We start from the raw sequence: 23,287 nt of genomic DNA on the forward strand, positions 1-23,287 counted from the left end.
TTGTCTTTCATATATTTTGTTTCTTCTTTTGTGATCTACACATAATGTTTGAAATGCAAAATACATAACGTTAATTATTTACATGGCAAAATATCAGAAAACATTTTCGATGAGCTTGATTTTCATATAATATACAATAAGTCGTAATAGAATTGACGATAAAATAATTTCTGATAAAAAAAAGCAAATGACAAATGTGGAATAAAGAGGTTTAATTTGCTGATTTTAATGTTGTACGTCACTCATTTATATCTGTAATCGAAAAATTGAATAATAAAAATAATATAAGAATATCAACAAAACCTAAATAAAATGATTATTATAAGTATTAAATATTATTTAATATACGATCATTTTAATACTTAAAATAATGAATTTTTCACTATAGGCTTTCAGTGTCCAAGGTTTAAGTTTTCTATGATAATAAACAAATTCCAACAACTTTAAATATCTCCGAACAAAGAACAATTGATTTATAGTATTACGTTTTGAACTATGCAAGATGTCCGAAATCAACGCTCGTGAGGTAGAGTGGAATAGAAAGTCCTTGTACTGTTTTGCGTTAATTATCGAGATATTATCGAGGTAAGAAGTTTAACAAATAATCACGCGCCTCGCGCATCAAGATGCTAATCGAGATATTTTCGAGAGAGGTACCAGCGATCGGATTATGTTAGTAACGAGCGGCAAGGGGAAGGACAACATGTTGGTGAAAATATTTATTTTAAATATTTTCTAAAACCGTGCCAACTCCGCTTATAATGCGCGCTTATAAAGATCTCCTCGTTAATATTTATAATTATTGCTCGATAATTATTGCGAAACTTGCAACACGGTATAGAACTTTTCTATTCAATTCAAACTCTACTCTTCGTGAGCGTTGATTCGTACGTTCTGTACGTTAAAAATTGCATTTATTCAAAATAAAAATAATTAACATTTATATTTCTGTAATAGACATCAAGTTCATCGATAGTGTACATGCCGTAAATAATTTAAACCATAATTTTTATTGGTATCTTTGATTTTCAGACGCAATACAAACAGTATGAAGCAAAATGGACATCGTGGCGCGAGAAGTTGTTAGAACGACGCGAACAGATGCGTAAAAAACGCGAGCAACAGAAACAAGCCGCCGCAAAAGTCGTGGCCGAAAAGAATAAGAATATATCTGGCAACGATAAAATACTGAACATATTATCGAATACCGAAAATCAGGGATTGATCAATAATCTGTTAGGTATCGGGAAAACTTTGGGCTTGACTGGAAAGCAGAACGCCGCTGCACCTCTACCACCTCCGCCACCGCCGCCGCCTCCACCGCCAGAAAATACAAATTCTAGTAATCAGCCTACAACTCAAGTGCCGCAGCAAAATTTGATGCAGGCAAACATGACGACGCCTAATGTTGCTTTACCTTGGCAAAATCAGCAGCAATGGGGAAATCAACATTATAATCCTAGAATGGAAGTGCCGGGATATGGTCCTGGGATGCCTTCAATGCCTGTAGCGCCAATGGTTGGTGTTTCTCCAAATTTCACACAACCGCCACCAAATCTACCGCACAACATCACGCCAAACTTCTCGCAGCCTCCACCGAATTTCTCTAATGGTAATCGACCACCGTTGCAGAATGTGAGAGCACCAGGTCCGGCGAATATAAAAGATCAACCTTCGTTCGGCTCAACTGACCCTTCAAACACGGATGCGCGTTTTATGCCGAACGATCGATCGATTCATAATTTTGGCGGGCAGTCCAACTTCCGAAGAGACGATCAAGAACGACGAGATACCAGTACCAATCCAAACTTGAACGAACAGGATCAATTTAAACCTACTGATACTTTTGGCGCGCGAGGCGATGTCTTTAATGACAGGGCCGGAGCGCAACGTTTTAGAAAAGACGATAGAAATTATAATGATTTCGGAAATAATCAATTGAATCCGCAGAGTAATTTCAATTTGGGTAACGACCGATTTGGATCGGCAAACAGCTCTTTCGGGTCGGGGAATACTCGCTTCGGTGAGGACAACAATCGAATGGGTTCGATGGGAAATAACAAGTTTCCGTTGGGAAACGATCGATTTGGACCAAATAATGATCGATTTGGTTCAGACCCTAGTCGCTTTGGTAATGAATGGATCGGTCCTGAGAGCGATCGATTTAAATCCGAGGTTGGCCCGCTCGGGATAGATAAAAATCGCCGCGAAACTGGCAATGACCGATTCGATTCAAAAGATGAACGATTCGGTCCTGCAATGGGAATCGATCGCTTTGAACCCAAGGATCGTTTCTTTCCTGGCAACGATCGTTTTGGACCCAACAGCGAACACTTCCGTCCGAACGATCGATTTGGTAGGAATAATGCGAATTTCTTCGAATCGAAAGACCTCCCTGATCACAGACGAGATAACTTTGGCGCTAATCCTCGGAGTTTCAACAGGAATCCTCCGTTTAGTCCGTCGAATGAGCTTCCGCCCGAGTTAAAGAAACTCATGGAAAAGCGGAAAGCCGCGGGGGATGTATTTAGACCCAGTTTCGTTGATTCTGACAAATCTAGTACCATCGGTTCTCTCAGCGAAAGCTTCAAGAAAATCGCCGGCGATTCGCCCTTTCGAAGCTCCTTCGATTTCCAAAAAAATTTACCAAATCGTAGCGGTTTAATGGCTTTTTCAAGTGGACCGTCCAATTTTCATCCACATTCTTCCTCTGATTCAGGACAAATTCCTTCACCAATGTATGGTTCACGAGGTCACTCTTTCAACATCGAGTCTCCTTTTAAAGGACCCGTGGACAATTTTGCCAAACGTAATAATCCTATAGGCAATGAACGACAAGGAAAAGATATGGAGATAAAGGTTTCTTCGGATGCCAATCAACCTCAACCAACCAATATTCAGTCTCAAGTTCCTATTAAACATTCTGAAAGCATTGAAACTGCTAATTCCGACCCTCCATTGCAAACTGATGATAATGCAAACAATGCAAAGGTGATGCAAACCAACGAAGCCGATAATTCCATCATGCAAATGGATCTTGTCGCAGAAGGCAATTCGAAGAATGATAATTGTGAGGGTGAATTGATAAAGAGCGTGGAGGAAGATAAGGCTTCTGGCAATGATTCTTTGCAGCAAGATGATAAAACGGAAAGCGACGCTGAAGAAAAGAACAACGATAGTGACAACAAGAAGTCTGAAAGCTTGCCTTTCATGGGTGAAAACGATCCACGACCGGAAGACTTGAATATTGAGCCACCGCCAGAGCTGCCGAATTTGGGTCCTATCTCCACGGATTTGAGCCAAAGCGTGCCGCTCGATCTAAATGAAAGCCAGAAAGAATCAACTGACGATCGGTGCAACGTTCGTTTTGATCGCAGTTTCGATTCCAGGGGAATGGAGTTTAAACCTGACCCGCCGTTCGGTTCCCAGGGCCCGCCGATGATCGGAGACAATCTTGCATCATCTCGTACAATGATGGGCCCTGCTTCGGGCGCGTTCCAACAGGGTCCTATGGGCGTACGATCGGGTTCACCAGATCCTAACGCACCCAATGAATTTAATTCCAAGCGATCTAACGATGAGCAATATAATCGAGATCGCAAGGAATCGGCCGAGGGTTTCAACAAGCAGTTCAACCCTCGAGACCTTGCAGACGAGCGATTTGGTCAAGCCGGCCCGCGACCACAAGGAGGTGGAAAATTTGGTCCGAGCGATCGGCAGCTAGGGCCGCGGGGCCCAATCGATTCGGCGTTTGCTCCACGGAATCCCGGGCCGTTCGGGCTGCCGTTCAGGCCTGGGGGCGTTAACGACTGTACGGATTTCCGAACGATTCCTGAAAGACCGTTCGGTCCGCGAGGGCCGAACGATGCCTCGTATGGACTCAGAAGGCCGAGCGATGCGACTTTCGATACTCGACGTGTTGCCGATGTGCCGTTCGGCCCTCTGGGGCCTAGCAGATTCGGTAGACCAAACGAGGCGTTTGATAAAAGACCTCTCTTTGATAGCGGTGGACCGTTCAATTTTCCTGGCGAAAGACCTCTAGCTCCACGTAGATCGAACGAGGGAACGCCGAGTTCTCTTGGCTCCAGTGACGTCCCGCCCTCGATGTTTGGTCCAAAAGACGCTCTTCAAAGTAAAGCGAAGAGCTTCAACGACAATCGATTCGAATCTCGAGATTCTAATGACGGTCTTTGCGGACCGTCAGACTTCAAGGCCCAGGGCCCGGTGGGCAACATAAGTGCTTCGAAACTGTCGACAGATCGAACCGATCCTTTCTACGATCGCGACGATTTCGTGCGCAGAAATGCTTTCGTCAGAAGAGGACAGTTCGAAGACGCTGTCCCCGCTAAGAAGGCCAAGTACGAGGAAAGATCCAATCCGGACGAGTTCAATAAAAGCTACTCGGGTAGAAATGTTGATGTAGAAGTGCAAGACAACGCCAGCGAGTACGCTAGACGCATGCCCGTGTGCGACGCTTATAAGAAAACGTTAGACGACGTCGGGCACGGTTCACGATACGGGTTTAACGATACTTGGAAGGACAAGTTCGGTAATGACCAAAGGCTCGATGGGGATCAACACAAAGCTATCGACAAAAATGTTCCGAATACCTTTGACGAGAGATCGACGGGCTCAGAGCCGAAATACGGTTCTAATTTGTTTACGAAGCAGCCTAAACCGAGGATCGGAGAAGAATTCTACGTGCAAAAGCAGTTCAATTATAATCACGGTGAGATCGATAAAAAGTACACCGCTGAAGGCTTCGCTCCGACAAAGGTGATCGATTACGGACATGCGTCTCGTTCGTCAAACGTGGAACGGCAACTGTCATCGCTTTGCTTCGACTACGGTCACGGCGAATTCAAGCCGACGATGGACGATCAACAGCAACAGCAGCACAATCATCCGAAGAGAGATTTCAGGAATTGGGTGGAAAGCGAGCAGAATCTAAAAGAATACACGGAGAAGATGAGAAATTACGAAAATATGAAAGGCTCTACCGACAAAGCGAGAAGTTATGAGAATTATTACGACGCGCGTAAATCGGACTATAATATGCGGAAAGAGCATGATTGGCAATCGAAAGACAAAAAAGCCGAGGGAGAGAGAAAGGAAAACGAAGGTCATAAGGAAAAAGGATTCAAACCTGAAGATCGCTTCTTCGAATGTGATTTTAGCAATGATCAGAAGAACCGCCAAAGTGATAGAAACCTTCTCAAAGGTAATTTGATTCAAATTTTTATCCTAAGTAATAATTTATATTTAGATAATAATTTATTTCATTTGATTATTAATAATAATAATATCCTGAATAACATATATATCTCTCTTTTAAATAAATTATGATTTAAATATATTACTGAGAGGCAACACTACTCTTTATGCCGAATTTTATTGAGTCTATTATTTTCTGGAATACAGAGCGGACTCAAGAAATATGCGACAATTCCCGAAAGGAAACGAATAAAGATAATGACAAAGATAACAGGTATTGTGGAAAACGTTTTACTTTAATTTTTGAGAATATCTGCAACTACATATCGTACGTATGTAGCTCTCGAAATTTGAATATAAACATCATGGAAGAGATTAAGCACATAAGAGTGCATGCTATCTTTTTTATTCTCAGCAGTAGACTTTTAAACATAAGATTTTAAACGTAAGAAGTTTTGATTGAAGAGTCATTTGAGTCATGATTTTCACCTAGCGTAATTACGATCACGCGAGGTACGCGTGCTCACCGATATCCCCGTAGATCTAATCTACAACCAGAAGACTGTTTAATCAAAATTTGTAATTGATCAGAGTTTAAATTCTTGTATTTCAAAAGGTCACTGCTTGGAAGAAAACTGACAGTTTTATACACTTGTCCTTTGCGAGTCTCTGTTACGAGTTTACGTCTACATTCTTGAATTTTGAAACGTTTTATACAGGGTGTCCCGGGTTTTAACCGACAAACTGCGGGAGCATATTCTACTAGTGGAAATAAGAAAAAATTCTTATATCGAGTTTCCTTAGAAATGCTTTGTTACAAAGTTACAAACCAATATTGAGAAGAAATATGAGACAAGTAACAACGGATTTTTTCACAAAAATAAAAATTATCTACGCAATGATTTAGTGACGCATTTCAAAATGTTGTCCTTGCGCATCGATACAAGCTAGACATCGACGTAGTACGGAATTTGTTACGGTACGACATTCCTGAAAATTTGGTTGCATCTCAGTGACTGAATTAGTAATTCGTTGCTTTAAATCTTCAAGCGAGATTACTTCTGTACTGTAAACTTTATTTTTTAAAGTTGCCCATAAATAAAAATCAAGAGGCGTTAAATCGGGCGATCTTGGAGGCCAGAAAACCGCTCCTCCTCGACCAATCCACCTATGAGCGTAATGTTCGTCTAACCAGTTTCTAACTTGTCTAGCATAGTGCGACGGACAACCGTCTAACTGTATCCAGCTGTTTTGGCGAAACTGCAGTGGCACATTTTCCATCAAAATTGGTACATGTGAATACACATAACATAAACATCTTCGACCTTGCAAATTCTACACTATGTTCCGTTGTTACTTATCTCATATTTCTTTTCAATATTGGTTTATAACTTTGTAATAAAGCATTTCTAAGCAAACTCGATATAAGAATTTTTTCTTCTTTCCACTAGTAGAATATGCTCCCGCAGTTTGTCGGTTAAAACCCGGGACACCCTGTATGTCTAATTATACAGGGTGTCCCGGGTTTTAACCGACAAACTGCGGGAGCATATTCTACTAGTGGAAATAAGAAAAAATTCTTATATCGAGTTTCCTTAGAAATGCTTTGTTACAAAGTTACAAACCAATATTGAGAAGAAATATGAGACAAGTAACAACGGATTTTTTCACAAAAATAAAAATTATCTACGCAATGATTTAGTGACGCATTTCAAAATGTTGTCCTTGCGCATCGATACAAGCTAGACATCGACGTAGTACGGAATTTGTTACGGTACGACATTCCTGAAAATTTGGTTGCATCTCAGTGACTGAATTAGTAATTCGTTGCTTTAAATCTTCAAGCGAGATTACTTCTGTACTGTAAACTTTATTTTTTAAAGTTGCCCATAAATAAAAATCAAGAGGCGTTAAATCGGGCGATCTTGGAGGCCAGAAAACCGCTCCTCCTCGACCAATCCACCTATGAGCGTAATGTTCGTCTAACCAGTTTCTAACTTGTCTAGCATAGTGCGACGGACAACCGTCTAACTGTATCCAGCTGTTTTGGCGAAACTGCAGTGGCACATTTTCCATCAAAATTGGTACATGTGAATACACATAACATAAACATCTTCGACCTTGCAAATTCTACACTATGTTCCGTTGTTACTTATCTCATATTTCTTTTCAATATTGGTTTATAACTTTGTAATAAAGCATTTCTAAGCAAACTCGATATAAGAATTTTTTCTTCTTTCCACTAGTAGAATATGCTCCCGCAGTTTGTCGGTTAAAACCCGGGACACCCTGTATGTCTAATTATACAGGGTGTCCCGGGTTTTAACCGACAAACTGCGGGAGCATATTCTACTAGTGGAAATAAGAAAAAATTCTTATATCGAGTTTGCTTAGAAATGCTTTGTTACAAAGTTACAAACCAATATTGAAAAGAAATATGAGACAAGTAACAACGGATTTTTTCACAAAAATAAAAATTATCTACGCAATGATTTAGTGACGCATTTCAAAATGTTGTCCTTGCGCATCGATACAAGCTAGACATCGACGTAGTACGGAATTTGTTACGGTACGACATTCCTGAAAATTTGGTTGCATCTCAGTAACTGAATTAGTAGTTCGTTGCTTTAAATCTTCAAGCGAGATTACTTCTGTACTGTAAACTTTATTTTTTAAAGTTGCCCATAAATAAAAATCAAGAGGCGTTAAATCGGGCGATCTTGGAGGCCAGAAAACCGCTCCTCCTCGACCAATCCACCTATGAGCGTAATGTTCGTCTAACCAGTTTCTAACTTGTCTAGCATAGTGCGACGGACAACCGTCTAACTGTATCCAGCTGTTTTGGCGAAACTGCAGTGGCACATTTTCCATCAAAATTGGTAAATCGTTTGATAGGAATCTTCGAAAAGATTCTCCGTTCAATCGGTCAGGTAAAAAGAACGGACCAATAAGCCGGTCATGAAGCATACCCGTCCAAACATTACATCGAAATTCGTGTTGAAAGTTTCTTCGTCTGGCAGTATGTGGATTATTATGAGCCCATACATGGCTATTATGAGGATTGAACATGCCTCGTCTTGTAAAGGTCGCTTCATCTGTCCATAATATCATTGATGAGAAAAGATTGTCCCTTTCTACTGCATTCACATACCGGTTACAAAATTCGACTCGTTTCTGATAATCGATTGGAAGGCATTCTTGTACAGGTGTGTAATGATATGCGAATCTGTCGTCAGCACGCAATGTTCTCCAAATAGTGTTTCGTGATATCTGCAGTTGAGCTGAAGCACGTCGAACACTTTGTGTAGGAGTATTATCAAAAAGATTTAAGATTCTTTCCGAGCGTCGTCGGTGCCTTAGAGCTGAACGAACATCGTCATATTCATTCATAGGTCGAAATGAACCCAAATTACGTAATTGCAAATGGGTATTACTAAACACAGAACTGTCTGGTACTCTCCTGTTAGGAAATCTACGTCGATACTCTCGTACGGCAGCTCGTGCATTTCCGTCACAGAATCCGTACACGAAATGAACATCGGTGTATTCCTCGTTTGAAAACACTTTTGGCATTCTGATAGTAATTGCTAGTTGACACGACGATTGAAATCTAACAGCTACTGTTGTGAAAGTAACAATCATACTGAATCGTTTCAACATAGTGAACATGAATACACGTGAATACACGTAACATAAACATCTTCGACCTTGCAAATTCCACACTATGTCCCGTTGTTACTTATCTCATACTTCTTTTCAATATTGGTTTATAACTTTGTAATGAAGCATTTCTAAGCAAACTCGATATAAGAATTTTTTCTTATTTCCACTAGTAGAATATGCTCCCGCAGTTTGTCGGTTAAAACCCGGGACACCCTGTATAGTTACGTAATGATCGTGCATATATGATGATATTTATGTGATATATTTTGAATATACGTGATATATTCTTTAGATCGAAAGGAAGTATTAGCTGGCAAGAGAGTTCGAACAAGAACGTCATAGACACAAAGTTACAGGATACCACCAGGTACGTTGCATTATTTTTTTGAGCCTGTTGTAGAAGCTTTATTCTACAGGCTATAATCACGAAAGTTAACTTGAAAAATCATCTTAGCTTGGTATCTGATGGAAAATCCAATTATAAGTATAATAATTCATTAAACAATTTTTTCTACTTTTTTTTACAAGTACAAGAATAATATAAGATGAAAATATACTAATAAACTATTGGATTCTAAGCTAGTGATTTACGAATTTGATTACGCTCATCGTTATTATTGATGGCTTAATTTATAAAATTAGACATATTCCTATTGTAGATATTTTTTATTCAGTATATATACGGGGTGTTTCCTAAGTAAGTAGACAAACTTAAGAAGGATATTCCTCGGCTTATTTTAAGAAGAAAAGGTCATATAAACATATGTCCTAAACTGCTTTGTTTTCCAAAAAAAGTACATCACTGTTCACTTTTCGGATAGCAGACTTAAATCCAGTAGATTTTTTTCTATGGGGACAGCTTAAATCTTTAGTTTACGCTACACCTATTCAAAATGAAGAAGATCTCAGAAATCGTATAATAGATGGACGTGAAAGAATACGTAACACTCCAGGTATTTTTGAGCGTGTACGTCAATCAATGGAAAGGAGAGTCGAGGCGTGTATCATGGCTGCGGGTGGACATTTTCAGCAGTTACTGTGATATTATTTTTCTTTTTAGTTACTATTTTCTTTTTCGTTATAATTTTTCTTTTTGGTTACTATTGTTTTTCATTTGTTTCATTTGCAATAACACAAACTGTTCTATAATAAACGAAAAGTGAACGAAAGCAGTGATGTACTTTTTTGGAAAACAAAGCAGTTTAGGACATATGTTTATGACCTTTTCTTCTTAAAATAAGCCAAGGAATATCCTCCTTAAGTTTGTCTACTTACTTAGGAAACACCCTGTATATATATACATATATCTACGAAATTTTTTATTTTTTTGAATCTAATGCGCTAGGCTCACATCGATTTATTGATAATACGTATTAGACATTAATGCATCATTGATTCTGATAAGGTACAATGTATCGATGTGAATTCTTAGCTGCACAGTAACGCAGAGAGATCTATATTTATTACTCTTATGCCTCTCTCAGTAAATGTTGCTAAATCAGAGAGGACAAAACATGGGAAAAGAAATTCCTGTCATATTTTATTCTGCGTTTGATCTATTAATTGAAGCTTCATTCCTACAATATTATTATCGATTCATTCTTGAACGAAAGAAATATAAAAGCAAACAAATGTGTCAATATTTGCGATATAGTACAGCGAAGAATATAACGAATAGAACGGTTTATTTCTTGGGCTTTTATAAGATTATTACAGTTATTTGTAGGATTTATTGTACTTGTACTGAAAACTGTTAATTCAGTTATTTTTTGATCAATTTTGATCATTCGAAACTTTTTGAGGCTGTCCTTGTCGGATACATAAGAAACGACTGAATCACTTTTCCCAACAAAATGTTGGCAAAACTTATGAATTTTATATACAATTATACAAGTACAGCACATATGCGATTATTTGCGAATTGCGATTTATTGTAATAAAACTCATGTGGCGCATTTGTTGAAGGTTGCATACTAAATTATGATTTCTGATCCTTCTCTCACTGCAGCCACGATGCATTATGAAGATGCATTATCAAAAAATAATTGCAAAGATATTCTTGCTCTATATAAATATATACTAAAATAAATGGTTTTACATATCACTATGTGACAAAAGAAGTTGAAACAACATTGAAAACTTTGATACTTTTTATAGATATATACGTATAATTTAATTTCTCCATCCGCGCTCTACATTTTCAGCAAAAATGAATGATTATCTTATGAGTATCGTATTATCTTATTATGAGTATCTTTTTTGAGGTACACGTTTGGATGTGTCTGCACATGAAATAATTCTGACATATTTAATATATCACTAAACGATGTTTATGCATAAACATAATAGATATATCAAGTTTTATATCTATATTTTTAACAATTCTATAATTATTAAAGATTGCATAATAATCAATATTTTGAGGCCACCTGAATATCTCGGCTGTTATTGGTGATAGAAAAGAATGTGTCAGACCAAACTTGCATGGTTTCGAGGGACACATAATTTGTTCAAAATACATTTTTATTAGGTGGACGCGTAAAGGTCATATGAAGGTCAACTTCGTTTTTTTAAATAATATGATATGTTTGTTTACGTACCATCTAGTAGAGCGTTTGAAGATGCGCACATTGATCTACGGGTCATCAAAATCATTCAAGGTCACTGAAGGCTAAAATTTCTAAGTGCTAGAACTGTTTCATTTCTGAGTTTACGGTATTTTCAATAGCAGAGAACTCTAGGCAATAAAAGTACATTATTTTCCGTTGAAGTTGGCCTTCAGTGACCTTGAATGATTTTGACCCGTAGATCAATGTGCGCATCTTCAAACGCTCTACTAGATGGTACGTAAAAAAACATCATACCATTTAAAAAAACGAAGTTGACCTTCATATGACCTCTACGCGTCCACCTAATAAAAAACTATTTAGAACAAATTATGTGTCCCTCGAAATCATGCAAGTTTGGTCTGACACGTGTTTTTCTATCACCAATAACAGCCGAGATATTCAGGTGGCCTGTTTTAGGTGCCTCACCCTGTATATCAGATTGATGAAAAGATCCATTTGTGTTTATGTAGTAACGTAGAAACAGAAAAGATAAATCTTTAATCAACTTTTATCTACTATAATTGCTTACACATATGTCCATTCATTTTATTATAAAAGAAAAAATATTTGTTACAGTCTTTCTTCAGATACAAAGAAAAATGTGGAATCGACTGCGAAAACTTTGGAATTGGCAAAACTGCCCAACTACACGATGGTCGATGACTTATTGTGCCCACCAGGTCGTCAGAACAGACCACCAAAAATAGCCGTTATCCTCAGAGGACCACCTGGTAGTGGCAAATCTTTTGTTGCTAAACTTATCAAGGTATACTAATAAATTAATTTATATTAATAAATAATTGAATATTGTATATTATTACTTTTATTAAATTTAATACATGTTAATAAATTATCAGTTATCATAAATATTAACATATTTTTCAAAAGCATATTATAATACATTATGGAAAGAGATTTATAATTTTTGTGGTGTTTTACTCTGGTGTCGCAATAGTAAAAATTTTGCATAAGAATTACGGATACAATGTAGGTTTGTCAAAATGCTTTGATTTATTGCTGAGGAATCTATATTTTAAATTAATTTCGGATTTATTGATCGTAATTTTATTGCAATTTATATAATGTAAATTATATCTTCCATTTATATTTTTATCAATGCCTAAAAATCGCAGTCTATTTAATATATCATTTTATGATCTTTTCCTGTATAGGATAAAGAAGTTGAGCAAGGTGGTTCTGCGCCGAGAATATTGAGTCTGGATGATTACTTCCTCGTTGAAAAGGAAGTAGAGACTAAAGACGACAATGGCAAGAAAATCACAGTTAAGGTATAATTCCTTACATTTGGATGTAAAACAAGTTTTTTAAAATTGACAATCATTTTAATTTATAATAATATTTTGTTTATATGTTATTTATAATAAAAGTAGGATCGAAAAGAACAAAAAACGCGGCTCCCGGAAGTCAAAACTAATAATATTTATAATAATAATCATTGTTTAAATTTATTGAAGCTTAAAGTTGCTTTATACATAATAAATTGTTAAGTTTAATTAATAAGAAATATAATGAAGAAATTAATATGCTTTAATGTTATTGAGAATGTTGTCTTTAGCTTTCTTTGATGTGTAAATCTGTCGCATAGAATGTTTGCGCAATGGTTTAACATGCAATACATGCATATGAATCTTCTCTGGAACAGGAAATGGTGTATGAATACGAAGAGGCTATGGAGCAGAGTTACATAACATCGCTTGTTAAAGCTTTCAAAAAAAATATAACAGATGGATTCTTCAATTTCATCATATTAGACTGCATCAATGAGAAGATTACGGATTACGAAGAAATGTGGAATTTCGCCAAATCGAAAGGTTTCAAAGTAAGCGATTGCAAGCTTGATAATATTAATATGTTTCAAATTCAATAATCTGAAGCTTATTCATGAGATATATAACATTCAAAGTCGCCATAATTTATTATTAAAAAAATATTTTGTTATTCTGGAACATCTTGTATGATAATATGTTGCAGTATTGCTATATATTTAATTATGATATAATGTCAAATTGGAAATCCGAAACAATTATGGCTAACGACGCATGGCATTATTTGTGTATGCAGGTATACATATGCGAGATGGAAATGGATCTACAGATATGCTTGAAGAGAAACATACATAATCGTACCGAGGATGAAATTAATCGGATTATAGATTACTTTGAACCAACGCCTAGTTATCACCAAAAGCTGGACGTAAACTCGATGTTACAAGAGCAGGCGATAGAGGAGGTAGTTTTGTCTTTCTTAAAGTCGATATTGCACATCGTGAAATATATGCTTACATTCATAAACATGTTTGTTAAAGGTCGATATGGAAGATAGTCAAGAAATTCAGGAACAATCTGCCACACAAAACGAAGATAGCGAAGACAGCCACGAGGACACTCAGGATGCTATTGTAATTAAATAAGTTTACTAAATAACTGTTTCTTTTATATAAAGATGATCACGTGATAATTTCTTGTAAAAAATATCTTACGCAAAAGGCTATTCAGAAAAGGCTAGGTAAATGTAAAAGAAACTTTTTTGTGCAAAATTTATTAGAAGAAAAACAATTTTAAATATTGAAAGTCCAATATATATTTTTTTAATATAAAACGGAGTTAAAGAACGTTGTTTTCTAAATTGTTAATTATAGATTTTTGTAATTTTGTAATATAATACTTTTATACATGCATTTTCGTTTTTCTAGGGTGTCAGCAAATGGGAGAAGATGGAAGCTGAAGATAAATTAGGTGAGTTAGTTTATATCACTTTACGTTGATACACCAGTATATTTTAATAAATAACGTGACTTATCGGTAAATTTTTATTTTCTTTATAACGCAGATCGACTAGATGGATTAGCGAAAAAGAAAAGCGAAACAAAACCGCAAACCATGGAAGATTTTCTCCAAGTACCTGATTATTACAATATGGAAGATACTTCCGGTAAAAAACGGGTATGTATTTGTAATAATTATCGGTTGAATTTACGAATTATTCTATACAGGGTGTCCCGGGTTTTAACCGACAAACTGCGGGAGCATATTCTACTAGTGGAAATAAGAAAAAATTCTTATATCGAGTTTGCTTAGAAATGCTTTATTACAAAGTTATAAACCAATATGAGATAAGTAACAACGGAACATAGTGTGGAATTTGCAAGGTCGAAGATGTTTATGTTACGTGTATTCACGTGTATTCATGTTCACTATGTTGAAACGATTCAGTATGATTGTTACTTTCACAACAGTAGCTGTTAGATTTCAATCGTCGTGTCAACTAGCAATTACTATCAGAATGCCAAAAGTGTTTTCAAACGAGGAATACACCGATGTTCATTTCGTGTACGGATTCTGTGACGGAAATGCACGAGCTGCCGTACGAGAGTGTCAACGTAGATTTCCTAACAGGAGAGTACCAGACAGTTCTGTGTTTAGTAATACCCATTTGCAATTACGTAATTTGGGTTCATTTCGACCTCTGAATGAATATGACGATGTTCGTTCAGCTCTAAGGCACCGACGACGCTCGGAAAATATCTTAAATCTTTTTGATAATACTCCTACACAAAGTGTTCGACGTGCTTCAGCTCAACTGCAGATATCACGAAACACTATTTGGAGAACATTGCGTGCTGATGACAGATTCGCATATCATTACACACCTGTAGAAGAATGACTTCCAATCGATTATCAGAAACGAGTCGAATTTTGTAACCGGTATGTGAATGCAGTAGAAAGGGACAATCTTTTCTCATCAATGATATTATGGACAGATGAAGCGACCTTTACAAGACGAGGCATGTTCAATTCTCATAATAGCCATGTATGGGCTCATAATAGTCCACATACTGCCAGACAAAGAAACTTTCAACACGAATTTCGATGTAATGTTTGGATGAGTATGCTTCATGACCGGCTTATTGGTCCGTTCTTTTTACCTGACCGATTGAACGGAGAATCTTTTCGAAGATTCCTATCAAACGATTTACCAATTTTGATGGAAAATGTGCCACTGCAGTTTCGCCAAAACAGCTGGATACAGTTAGACGGTTGTCCGTCGCACTATGCTAGACAAGTTAGAAACTGGTTAGACGAACATTACGCTCATAGGCGGATTGGTCGAGGAGGAGCGGTTTTCTGGCCTCCAAGATCGCCCGATTTAACGCCTCTTGATTTTTATTTATGGGCAAGTTTAAAAAATAAAGTTTACAGTACAGAAGTAATCTCGCTTGAAGATTTAAAGCAACGAATTACTAATTCAGTTACTGAGATGCAACCAAATTTTCAGGAATGTCGTACCGTAACAAATTCTGTACTACGTCGGTGTCTAGCTTGTATCGATGCGCAAGAACAACATTTTGAAATGCGTCACTAAATCATTGCGTAGATAATTTTTATTTTTGTGAAAAAATCCGTTGTTACTTGTCTCATATTTCTTTTCAATATTGGTTTATAACTGTGTAATAAAGCATTTCTAAGCAAACTCGATATAAGAATTTTTTCTTATTTCCACTAGTAGAATATGCTCCTGCAGTTTGTCGGTTAAAACCCGGGACACCCTGTATACAGGGTGTTTCCTCTAACTATAGCACTTAGAATATCTCTGCTTCCTTTGATGATATGAAAAAAGTCAAAGGACGATAATTGTTCGATTCAAAGAGACTAGTACTCTGGTAAGAAAATTATTTTTTTAATGTGACCTTTCACAAGATATCAAGGTCATCAACAGTTTTTTAAATGAGATGGTATATTTTCCTTAGCGAAATGATGTAGCTTGTAAAAAAACAAATTCAACCATACAGAATATGTTGACCTTCATTTGCACGGAACATACTCAACGAATCATTTCCTGATCGCTGGATTGGACGTGGTGGAAGAATTTCTTAGCCGGCTCGATCACCAGATCTTACGCCTCTTGATTTTTATTTATGGGCAACTTTAAAAAATAAAGTTTACAGTACAGAAGTAATCTCGCTTGAAGATTTAAAGCAACGAATTACTAATTCAGTTACTGAGATGCAACCAAATTTTCAGGAATGTCGTACCGTAACAAATTCTGTACTACGTCGGTGTCTAGCTTGTATCGATGCGCAAGAACAACATTTTGAAATGCGTCACTAAATCATTGCGTAGATAATTTTTATTTTTGTGAAAAAATCCGTTGTTACTTGTCTCATATTTCTTTTCAATATTGGTTTATAACTTTGTAATAAAGCATTTCTATTCAAACTCGATATAAGAATTTTTTCTTATTTCCACTAGTAGAATATGCTCCCGCAGTTTGTCGGTTAAAACCCGGGACACCCTGTATATGCAAATATTTAATTGAATTGTGCACATTTTTTTTTCAGGTACGTTGGGCTGATCTGGAAGAACGTAAGGAGCAGGAAAAGATGCGTGCTGTCGGATTTGTTGTTGGTCATACCAATTGGGATCGCATGATGGATCCAACAAAAGGCGGAAGCGCTTTGACACGCACAAAGTATATATGATTCAAATTTATTTCTAGAACACGTAGACGATAATGTATTATAGAATGTTAATTAGAAATAACAAATTAGAAATAATAGAATTTGTATTTTTTCTTTTTTTTATAAGATGCTTTTATAAATCTGAGTTTTGTTTGATACCGTCTACATTTATATATTTTATAAGAAAAAAGGAAATAGAATTTTAGCTTTATGTCACACGTCAAAACAGTTTTTTTTATCATCATGAGACCATCATCATTATCCATCACTGCCAGTTGCTAAGGAGAATCTGAAATAGGATCAGGATGTTTGATATTTTAATTTACACATAAAAGTACGCATCGATAAGCATCAAGATCGACTAAAATCGACTGTGGTTCTAGTTTGTTCATTTAGTTTGAAAAGTTTTTTTAGTTCCTATTTAAAAATTTATATATATTACTATTTGCCTCAGAATTGCAATTTGGCATTTCACTTTTCTAGAATATGTGTTTGAAGCAAATATAGGGCAACAATTATTTCAGTTTATCTTTTACTTGTGCTTTGATATATAAAGCAAATTAATAACTAGCTGTGTTAATATTGCTACATGTTTTGCTTGTTATTACACTAGAACAAACCTAATTATAATCCTGTAAAGATTTAATGTGTATATGTATATATATAGTGATAATATTACTATATTTAATAAGAATTTTATGAAAACAAAACGGAATTAGATACAGCACCTCATTTAATAATAAATTAAATTGTTTATTATTTAATTCTATTCGTTGAATATTTCTTGAGCTATACAAAAATGCGAGTATTATTTACATGATAATTATTATTGCAGGTTTTTCTCGCTGTCGTAGAAAATGATAATTTTATATGAGTGTTGAAAAACAAGGAAGTGAAAGATTCAAGCGAATAGCGCGTCTCAGTCTTTGTATCAAAAACGTTCTGAAACTGTATTATAAAAACATAAGTTATTTCATTTAGAAATAATATTAAAAGCACAAGAGGATATAAATTACTTATAAGAGGTTACCTATCACTTAGAGGTAAGATTATGTGATTATATCTAATAATATAATATTATATAATTATATTATGAAGTATAATTATATAAATGATAATTAAGATAGATAAACGTTATGTTTAGATATCATAGATTTAGTCATTATAGGATTGTAAATTTTGTACATAATATTGTACGTAGCTAAATGAATTTGTATCATTTGTATGAACTATGTACATTAAAAAATATCAAATCACGTCAGATGTCATTCTGTTAGACACTTAGATGTGACGCATTTAATTAGTATAACTGAGCTCCGCGACGTTCATCAATTCCACGCAAAACAACATGTATATCTACGTACCGGAAAGTGTCTCATTAAACTTTGTTTCGTCGTTTCCATATTTTATTATTATATCATAATAATAATTTTTCATGTTATTATTTTTATTATAATTTATTTCCAGGAGGTGGCTTAGATGTTTTTATGTATAAATAACTTTAGTCTCGAGAGAAGGAGCTAACGTAAGAAAATATTCTTATAAAATAGCTATCGCAGAAAAGGGATTACATAATTTTATTGTGGCGGCATAGTAATAAACGTTCGTGGCATTCTACTTTATGGTAAGATTATACATATAAAGCTAAGATTTTTCATACTTGAGAGTGTATAACTTTTATTATTATTGATTAATTAATACGTAGATAAAAAAGACAGTAAATACGAAGTTAAATTATTTAAAGTTGATTTCTCATACTTTTTTAACAAATAAATTTAAATCTTTCTGAGTGATTAATGACGTAATATTATTATGATTCATTTGTAGTGTTTACGCGTGTTTCTAATTGGGTATGTACGAATTTCGCGTTTAATCGCCGCTTTGTTGTTGCCATGTCGCACATCGTACGTGCATATATTAATTCATCTATGGTCGAAAGCTTGTTCTTGACACAGATTACTACTACAACGATTAAACTTTCAAAGCTAGGATAGCGATGTATCCTTTGTTCTGTAATTATGTCGCCTGTCCATCCGAATATCCCATCATTAATAATTGTTCCCTACAGCATTCATTATCGATAACTTGCAAACCAATAGACCGAATACTGTCACAATAATGAGATTAATAGCGGACGAACAATCGCTATTGCATATCTCGATAGTGCACCGAAGATGTCAAATTATTTGTTTTTTTCATATTGGACTGCTGCAGGCAGTTCCTCTATTATGCGAATTCTGTAGTCATTTTATTGGCTAAATGAAAAGACAATCATAGTAAAGTGAATGTAATTTATAGGTGTATTTATAGCTCCTTGGGAAATATTGATTTTCCGGGACGTAGAGATATAGGCTCTTCGCAAATAATTGGCCGTTTATGGGGAACGAAGGTACAAGTCTTTGCAACGAGGGAGTGACAGTTTAAATTTATTACTCTATCGATAAGATGTCCTTTCATGTCATGGATTTGCATCTCTTATCAACTTTAATGGCACCATTGTCGTATTCCTTTCCACGTAATGTGCATTATTGTGATAATTAATATATCAGTATTTTTTAAGCAACATATTAGGCGATAATGCAAAAAGAAAGTTGCTTAAGAACGCGAAAGTAAAAACAAGACATAAAATAAAAAGGGTTTTTTTATTTTATATTAAATTGTTAAGTAATAGTTTATAGAGGAGAACTCGACTTGACTTACATCCCGCGAATACTTTTACGGAACTTTACATTACTCGCAGTTTATAAACAGCGCGATTTGCTTTATGGCTAATATATAGCTCTACAGCTAACGATCGTTATCTTCTTATACGCGAATATACGGACGAATGACGATACTAATGGTTGTTTCTTCACAATTCGAGTGTCTGCAGTTGCGGGCGACTTTACTCGCTAATATATAGTCTTTGCTGCTTACATGAACGAACCGTATGCAGTTGCATTCTGCTATCTCGAACATTTTTTCAATCTGTTCTTTTATATGTATTGTGTTGCGTATCCTTATAAACAAGGAGTATTCACTTTTGGTATGTATGTTAATGATTTTATCAAATTTATTATTTCAGATATCAAATTATTAAAACAAAATCAAGTTTTGCAGTTGTGGCGTCGGACCACAACGACGTTATTGCAAGACTGTCTATTTCAATATACAGTAAGTTTTCTATTGGAAGAAATTTTATTTTTTATATACAGGGTGTTTCCTCTAACTGTAGCACTTAGAATATCTCTGCTTCCTTTGATGATACGATAAAAGTCAAAGGACGAAAATTGTTCGATTCAAAGAGACTAGTACTCTGGTAAGAAAATTATTTTTTTTAATGTGACCTTTCACAAGATATCAAGGTCATCAACATTTTTTTAAACGAGATGGTATATTTTCCTTAACGAAATGATGTAGCTTGTAAAAAAACAAATTCAACCATACAGAATATGTTGACCTTCAAATGACTTTGAACCACAAAAATCACGTTTAGGATAAGAAACTCTATTTATTGTATGTATAACTACAAACATGTACCTTTTTTACAGATGTTCGAAATGATCACCGTTTACTTCCATACACTTTCGAATTCGATGAATAAACGATTGTTTTACGTTTTTGAGAGATTCCGGAGTAATTGCGGTGCACGCACGCTGAATTCTTTCTCGCGTATCTTCAGGTGTTGTCGGAATATCGCGATAAACTTCATTTTTTAGGCGTCCCCAAAGAAAAAAATCAAGAGGCGTAAGATCTGGTGATCGAGCCGGCCAAGAAATTCTTCCACCACGTCCAATCCAGCGATCAGGAAATGATTCGTTGAGTATGTTCCGTGCAAATGAAGGTCAACATATTCTGTATGGTTGAATTTGTTTTTTTACAAGCTACATCATTTCGCTAAGGAAAATATACCATCTCATTTAAAAAAATGTTGATGACCTTGATATTTTGTGAAAGGTCACATTAAAAAAAATAATTTTCTTACCAGAGTACTAGTCTCTTTGAATCGAACAATTTTCGTCCTTTGACTTTTTTCATATCATCAAAGGAAGCAGAGATATTCTAAGTGCTACAGTTTAGAGGAAACACCCTGTATACAGGGTGTCCCGGGTTTTAACCGACAAACTGCGGGAGCATACTCTACTAGTAGAAATAAGAAAAAATTCTTATATCGAGTTTGCTTAGAAATGCTTTATTACAAAGTTATAAACCAATATTGAAAAGAAATATGAGATAAGTAACAACGGATTTTTTCACAAAAATAAAAATTATCTACGCAATGATTTAGTGACGCTTTTCAAAATGTTGTCCTTGCACATCGATACAAGCTAGACATCGACGTAGTACAGAATTTGTTACGGTACGACATTCCTGAAAATTTGGTTGCATCTCAGTAACTGAATTAGTAATTCGTTGCTTTAAATCTTCAAGCGAGATTACTTCTGTACTGTAAACTTTATTTTTTAAAGTTGCCCATAAATAAAAATCAAGAGGCGTAAGATCTGGTGATCGAGCCGGCCAAGAAATTCTTCCACCACGTCCAATCCAGCGATCAGGAAACGATTCGTTGAGTATGTTCCGTGCAAATGAAGGTCAACATATTCTGTATGGTTGAATTTGTTTTTTTACAAGCTACATCATTTCGCTAAGGAAAATATACCCTCATTTAAAAAAATGTTGATGACCTTGATATTTTGTGAAAGGTCACATTAAAAAAAATAATTTTCTTACCAGAGTACTAGTCTCTTTGAATCGAACAATTTTCGTCCTTTGACTTTTTTCATATCATCAAAGGAAGCAGAGATATTCTAAGTGCTACAGTTTAGAGGAAACACCCTGTATACAGGGTGTCCCGGGTTTTAACCGACAAACTGCGGGAGCATATTCTACTAGTGGAAATAAGAAAAAATTCTTATATCGAGTTTGCTTAGAAATGCTTTATTACAAAGTTATAAACCAATATTGAAAAGAAATATGAGACAAGTAACAACGGATTTTTTCACAAAAATAAAAATTATCTACGCAATGATTTAGTGACGCTTTTCAAAATGTTGTCCTTGCACATCGATACAAGCTAGACATCGACGTAGTACAGAATTTGTTACGGTACGACATTCCTGAAAATTTGGTTGCATCTCAGTAACTGAATTAGTAATTCGTTGCTTTAAATCTTCAAGCGAGATTACTTCTGTACTGTAAACTTTATTTTTTAAAGTTGCCCATAAATAAAAATCAAGAGGCGTAAGATCTGGTGATCGAGCCGGCCAAGAAATTCTTCCACCACGTCCAATCCAGCGATCAGGAAATGATTCGTTGAGTATGTTCCGTGCAAATGAAGGTCAACATATTCTGTATGGTTGAATTTGTTTTTTTACAAGCTACATCATTTCGCTAAGGAAAATATACCATCTCATTTAAAAAAATGTTGATGACCTTGATATTTTGTGAAAGGTCACATTAAAAAAAATAATTTTCTTACCAGAGTACTAGTCTCTTTGAATCGAACAATTTTCGTCCTTTGACTTTTTTCATATCATCAAAGGAAGCAGAGATATTCTAAGTGCTACAGTTTAGAGGAAACACCCTGTATACAGGGTGTCCCGAGTTTTAACCGACAAACTGCGGGAGCATACTCTACTAGTAGAAATAAGAAAAAATTCTTATATCGAGTTTGCTTAGAAATGCTTTATTACAAAGTTATAAACCAATATTGAAAAGAAATATGAGACAAGTAACAACGGATTTTTTCACAAAAATAAAAATTATCTACGCAATGATTTAGTGACGCTTTTCAAAATGTTGTCCTTGCACATCGATACAAGCTAGACATCGACGTAGTACAGAATTTGTTACGGTACGACATTCCTGAAAATTTGGTTGCATCTCAGTAACTGAATTAGTAATTCGTTGCTTTAAATCTTCAAGCGAGATTACTTCTGTACTGTAAACTTTATTTTTTAAAGTTGCCCATAAATAAAAATCAAGAGGCGTTAAATCGGGCGATCTTGGAGGCCAGAAAACCGCTCCTCCTCGACCAATCCACCTATGAGCGTAATGTTCGTCTAACCAGTTTCTAACTTGTCTAGCATAGTGCGACGGACAACCGTCTAACTGTATCCAGCTGTTTTGGCGAAACTGCAGTGGCACATTTTCCATCAAAATTGGTAAATCGTTTGATAGGAATCTTCGAAAAGATTCTCCGTTCAATCGGTCAGGTAAAAAGAACGGACCAATAAGCCGGTCATGAAGCATACCCATCCAAACATTACATCGAAATTCGTGTTGAAAGTTTCTTCGTCTGGTAGTATGTGGATTATTATGAGCATACATGGCTATTATGAGA

The 23,287-nt window shown here is 35.6% G+C and overlaps 1 protein-coding gene across 2 annotated transcripts in view; it reads left to right on the forward strand.

Moving 5' to 3' along the window:
- LOC105274784 overlaps positions 1–18,966 on the forward strand; it is a 29,014-nt gene extending 10,048 nt beyond the window's left edge. Inside the window, exons 5-18 of one of the 2 annotated variants that reach the window (XR_003407414.1) lie at positions 1,033–5,221; positions 5,422–5,488; positions 9,170–9,244; positions 12,063–12,252; positions 12,659–12,775; positions 13,150–13,326; positions 13,569–13,736; positions 13,813–13,905; positions 14,200–14,242; positions 14,337–14,449; positions 16,846–16,976; positions 17,801–18,008; positions 18,433–18,589; positions 18,793–18,966. Coding sequence is in view for 1 of the 2 variants with exons in the window: in XM_026974801.1 (XP_026830602.1) it covers positions 1,033–5,221; positions 5,422–5,488; positions 9,170–9,244; positions 12,063–12,252; positions 12,659–12,775; positions 13,150–13,326; positions 13,569–13,736; positions 13,813–13,905; positions 14,200–14,242; positions 14,337–14,449; positions 16,846–16,976; positions 17,801–17,819 (5,382 nt within the window). In the remaining variant the exon portion in view is untranslated. Of the gene's footprint in view, positions 1–1,032; positions 5,222–5,421; positions 5,489–9,169; positions 9,245–12,062; positions 12,253–12,658; positions 12,776–13,149; positions 13,327–13,568; positions 13,737–13,812; positions 13,906–14,199; positions 14,243–14,336; positions 14,450–16,845; positions 16,977–17,800; positions 18,362–18,432; positions 18,590–18,792 lie in introns of those variants that run through there. The other variant, XM_026974801.1, reaches the window with a different exon arrangement.
- Positions 18,967–23,287: the final 4,321 nt, after the last annotated feature.

Source organism: Ooceraea biroi, chromosome 14 (assembly GCF_003672135.1).
Source record: "Ooceraea biroi isolate clonal line C1 chromosome 14, Obir_v5.4, whole genome shotgun sequence".
NCBI lineage: Eukaryota > Metazoa > Arthropoda > Insecta > Hymenoptera > Formicidae > Ooceraea > Ooceraea biroi.